The sequence below is a fragment of the Mus pahari genome, chromosome X, assembly GCF_900095145.1.
Source record: "Mus pahari chromosome X, PAHARI_EIJ_v1.1, whole genome shotgun sequence".
Lineage (NCBI taxonomy): Eukaryota > Metazoa > Chordata > Mammalia > Rodentia > Muridae > Mus > Mus pahari.
This window is the reverse complement of record NC_034613.1, coordinates 115,052,020-115,057,290: the sequence shown is the minus strand read 5'-3', so window position 1 is coordinate 115,057,290 and position 5,271 is coordinate 115,052,020. Positions and strand designations below refer to the sequence as shown.

Sequence of the window (5,271 nt, the reverse complement as noted above, 5' to 3'; positions counted from 1 at the left end):
TATATATATATATATATATATATATATATATAAAATGTCTATGCATGCATCCACATATACACTAACTGGTATTCTTTTTCTGAAGATAGCTCTTTATTTTTATTTATTTATTTATTTATTTATTTATTTATTTATTTATTTATTTAAGAGACAGGGTTTCTCTGTGTAGTTCTGGCTGTCCTGGAACTCATTCTGTAGACCAGGCTGACCTCGAACTCAGAAATCCACCTGCCTCTGCCTCCCGAGTGCTGGGATTAAAGGGCATGTGCCACCACTGCCCGGCTTCCATTTTTAAGTTAATATTTTAATACCCGCCTCATCCCTGTGTCCTCTTTTAAATTTTAATAGCTCACTAACTCTGTTTGTTGTTGTTGTTGTTATTGGCCATATACTTCTCATTCTGGATGCATCCACTGTAGAGTGGTCAGTCTACCAGAAGCAACACCCTTAAAAAACTAACACTTCCTCCCCCAGAAGGCAGTAACTGTTCAGCCCTTACATGTGAATGCAGCCAATCATGTTGCATGAGAAGTTTTGCTTGTATTTTCATCAGGGAAATTGGCTTGTAGCTTTTTTTTCTGTTATATCTTTATCCAGATTTGTTATCATAATAATAATTGGCTTCATAGAATTAGCTTTTTAGTGTTTCTTCTGTTTTTACTGTGTAGAACAGTTTCGGAAGTATTGCAGTGTGTTAGGTCTTCCTTTAATGCTTGATAGAATTCAAAAGCCAAGGCTTTGTCTTGCTTAGAGACTTTTAATTATGGTGTCAATCTCACTGCTTTTTGTGTGTCTTTTAATTTTTTTTATCATCTTCCAGATTTAATTTCAGTAGAACATAGGAGTTGAGAATTCATTTATTGTTTTTAGGGCCTTCTCATATTTTTAGGATAAAACTTTTTCATATTTTTTACTGGTTATTTTATTTATTTACATTTCAAAAGTTATCCCCTTCCTGATTTCCCCCCAGAATTCCCCTATCCCATCCCCTTCCCCTGCTTCTATGAGGTTGCTCACCCACCCACCCACTCCTGCCTCTCTACCCTGGCATTCCCTTACACTGGGACATCGAGCCTTCACAGGTCCAAGGGCCCCCCTCCCACTGATGTCCCACAAGGCCATCCTCTGCTACATATGCAGCTTCAGCCATGGATCCCTCCATGTGTACTCTTTGGTTGGTGGTTTAGTCCCTGGGAGCTCTGGGGGTCTGGTTGGTTGATATAGTTGTTCCTCCTGTGGGGCTGCAAACCCCTTCAGCTCCTTCAGTGGATAAAACTTTTCAAAGTGTTCCATAATTGAATTCTGTTTACAACTCCACTCTCATCTCTGATTTTATTGACTCAGGTTTTTTCTCTCTTTTGTTAGTTTGGCTAAGATTTTGTGAGTATTATTAATCCTCTTGAAAAAACAAATCTTTTATTGCATGTATTGTTCTTTTAGTTTCTATTTTATTGATTTCTCCCTTACTCTTTTATTATTTCTTACCAAGTGTTAAGTTTGGGCTTGTTTTTTGTTTGCTTTCTTTGCTGTTTTTTTTAAGAGCCCCATCATTTTTATCATTCACTTGAGATCTGTTTGTTTGTTTGTTTGTTTGTTTGTTGTTTTTGCTTTTTTATAACAGTATCTCACTATGTAGCCCCAGCTGGCCTGGCACTTGCTATGTTTACCAGTCTGGCTCCAACTTCACACAGAGATCTTTCTGTCTCAGTGGTCTAAAGGGTCCCAGGAAGCCACACCTCACCCGAATGCTACGAAGAGTTAACAACCAGAACACAGACACAGAACACAGAGCTGGGTGAAAAGAGAAGCATCCAGCCTTGGGAGCCCCCCTTCCCTCACCCAAGAGAAACTGCTGTAATTTACATGGAATCTACAACATTTAGGATAATTTTATGGTTTCCAATATGAGAGCAGACCTCTAATCAACACTTAAAAGATTAGGGGAGGGCTTCTAGAAGATTTGGAGAAGAGAAAGCAAAGGTGATTTTTCAAAATACAACAGGAACCTGAATGTAGGAAATGAGGGTCTCCAGAATTTGGGGTTAAGGAAACCAATGCCTTCCTAATCTCTTTTCAGAGCAGGGATGATATCTTTCGTCCCTCAACCCTCGCAGCTTTCCCCCTTTGTCCTTAAAGCTATCCACAGTAATAACCAGGAATTTTCAGTTGCTAGCAAAAGTCTTTCTACAGTTAAAGACTGATGGTAATTACAGGATAAGACAGAACAGAATTATTTATTAATACTTGGTATTGGTTCCTGAAGGGAAAATGATCACTTTCAACAAATTATTATGCTCTAACAACTGGACTTGTTTCTTAAGATAGATGTAACTGATTTTAAATACACAAATTTTTCAAGGAGATCCTGTTTTTCACTTTTTCCAGGAAAAAAATTAAACAAACTATTGATGATCAGAGTAAATCTATTGAGTTGAGCACAGAGCACAGGGGAACTTTTTTTTTCATGTTTGTTTAGTTTTTACTTTGCCAGTTTCAAACATTTTACTCACAAACAAATCTACTTTTCAAAATTTGAGCCGTGAAAAATTATTTTGAAAGAGGGACTCATTCTGTGGACCAAACTGATTGGAAATTCACTGTGTAATCTATATCTGTCCCAATCCATGGTGAATTTCCTACTTCAGCCAGGATATCAAGAGTGAGCTACTAGTTGTCACTGGGACTCATCAACATTTAAAAAGAAAACAAAGAGAAATTAATAGAAAGGATTTATATGGAAGGAAAGAAGAGAGAAAACAGACTGCCAGGATGAGGGTGTGGTGGTGCTGAACCAAGGATGGTGCAGACTCTCCCTGGTAACAGGGAAGGGAGCCGTCCAACCTCCTGACGGTGATGCCACTTGTGGTTCCTCAGATTGGTGAGGATCCGGATGAGTGACGGGTGGGGCCCGAGGTGAGCGCTGGCGACGGGGAGGTGGGGGCGGGGCCTCCCGAGCAGGGGGAGCGGGCTTGGCAGTGACGCGGGGCCCTCACGTGANCCGGGGCTGCAGAGCGACGCAGCCTTGGGTGCAGTCGTCACAAGCGTCTGGCCGGCAGCAGCTCGGAGCTCCTGTGCGCGCGGCGGGCTGGCAGCGGGCCCAAGGCGAGCGGGGCAGGTAAGGGGCCTGCACGCCGCGGCCCTGAGGGCGACAGCCTCGCGACGGGCGGACCGGCGGGCGGCAGGCGGGCGGGCGTGCACCGCGGCTCCGCGGCTCTGTGCACCGCGCAGGGAACCCCGGCTGCGCCTGGGAAGGGGCGCCNCGGCTCAGGGGCGGGGACGGCGCGGGGCTCCCGGGAGAGGGGCGGCTGGGCGGGCCCGCAGCGGAGAGCGCTAGAGCGAGCCCGGGAGAGCGGGGACGGGGACGGGGACGGGGACGGGGACAGGAATGGGGACGGGGCTGCTGGAGATCGCAGGCGGCCGTGGAGGGGTTTGGGCGGTGGGTCCGGGGAAGGCGGGTGCGGTGCTGAGCTCGGAGCCCAGTCCTTCCCATCCCGCCCTGTCTGCAGGTCTACTGCGAGCCGAGAGTCCAGGCGGCAGCGGGAATTGAGAGGAGAACTGTGCCGCAAGGGATAGGCCCAGGTCGGTTCAGTGGAGGTGGCGGTGGGGGTGGGGGAGACGGAACGGGGATGGGTTGGCGTTAGTCCCCTCATATCCCCCTCATCCATCCCTTCCCACCTACGATACCACGCCCCTCATTCTACCTCCCAGCTCCCCTTCCACCACCCACCATCCCCACAGTTCCATCCTCCATTTTGATGCCTGCAAAAGCTTTGGAAACTGATCTGCAGGGAAAATGGTGGGTTGTGAGGAGGGAGGGTCTGGGACTAGGGGCCCCCTAGAGGGCGTGTTGAGCCTTTCAGGTAGAAAAAAATAAAATTTGAAAAACAAACATATGGACATCCAAGATTGTGAATGGTGGAAAATGGGCCTCTGTCCTCGGTGCTGAACCTTTGAACATTTCTCTTGTCTTCTAGGAGAAATGGAGTCCACAGTGGAACAAGGAGTGAAAAATCTCAACATGGAGAATGACCATCAGGAAAAGGAGGAGAAGGAAGAAAAGCCACAGGATATTAACAAAAGGGAGCCAGTTGTGGCTCTGCCTTTCGAAGCTGGAGACTACTATGTGCCTAGAGGAGGTCGCAGGCGGTTCCGGGTTCGGCAGCCCATCGTGCACTACAGATGGGACCTGATGCATAGGGTTGGGGAGCCCCAGGGAAGGATGAGAGAGGAGAATGTACAGAGGTTTGGGGATGATGTGAGACAGCTCATGGAGAAGCTAAGGGAAAGGCAGCTGAGCCACAGCCTGCGGGCGGTTAGCACTGACCCGCCTCATCATGACCACCATGATGAGTTTTGCCTTATGCCCTGAGTCCTGAGCTTTTCTCTGAAGATGACATGGGGACCCCTACTTTCAAAACTTACATGTTTGTGATGTATTGTTGTAATATTTTTAGTGTCATTTGTTCCCCATGGGGCTCCAGTTCTGCCAGCTTCTAATTGAAACTTGTGTTTTCGACTCTGTCTTACATTTCTTTTTTGTTAGCAGAATTTATCTATTGCATGAGAAGATGCTCAGTATATATTGTGAACCTAATAAAGCAGATTTAAAAGGCTATCTTAGTAGTTCTTTAAAGGCTACGTATACACACGTATATATACTATATATGCCATACACAAAGAAAAAAGTGATGGAATGAAATTGTCAAGTGATTACTGCTGGGCCTCATTCTCTGGAAGTAAGACAGATAACATAGGGACCATTTTAATTACCCGGGGCCCCTGTTTGGTTTTGGTTACGCACACCTCCCCATGGTATAATACATTTTTCAGCTGATTCCTTTCACCTGTGTGTATTATACACACACCCCTCTGGATACAATGGAGCTAGAGATCCCAGATCCCATTCAGTCCCTCACCTGAGGGTTTGTGTCTGTGTCATGGTACATACTCTCATATTCGAACAAAGAACAGTGTGTTTTCCCATCCTTCCCCTGGTAATGATCATCTTTAGATTGTTTCTATTCAATGAATTCCCAAGGAGTCTGGGTATAGAGAATAGAAGGGCTGATCCATCTGGTGTGACTTGTCTTGTGTACATGCACAGTAAGGCAAACATTTATCCGGTAGTAAGGTTTTAATAATAATCCTTTATTTACCATTATATACCTTCCATAAATGGGCATATATATTATTAAAATTGGATGCATTATGGGAAGGCATATGTGCATTAGGGAAAACAAATGATCTGTCAGTCAAAGAAAGTGAATCACC

The 5,271-nt window shown here is 45.4% G+C and overlaps 1 protein-coding gene across 1 annotated transcript; it reads left to right on the top strand.

The window, feature by feature from the left end:
• Positions 1-2,950: 2,950 nt before the first annotated feature.
• Positions 2,951-4,613, top strand: Bex1 (brain expressed X-linked 1). The gene is made up of 3 exons (XM_021188409.1): positions 2,951-3,115; positions 3,507-3,579; positions 3,975-4,613. Exon 3 carries the CDS (start codon positions 3,980-3,982, stop codon positions 4,367-4,369), a length of 390 nt encoding a protein of 129 aa, XP_021044068.1. The 5' UTR covers positions 2,951-3,115; positions 3,507-3,579; positions 3,975-3,979; the 3' UTR covers positions 4,370-4,613.
• The last annotated feature ends 658 nt before the right edge of the window (positions 4,614-5,271 follow it).

What these genes read in the sequence shown, in the direction of transcription:
- Bex1 (XM_021188409.1), top strand. Translation starts at nt 3,980, where the DNA reads ATGGAGTCCACAGTGGAACAAGGAGTGAAAAATCTCAACATGGAGAAT.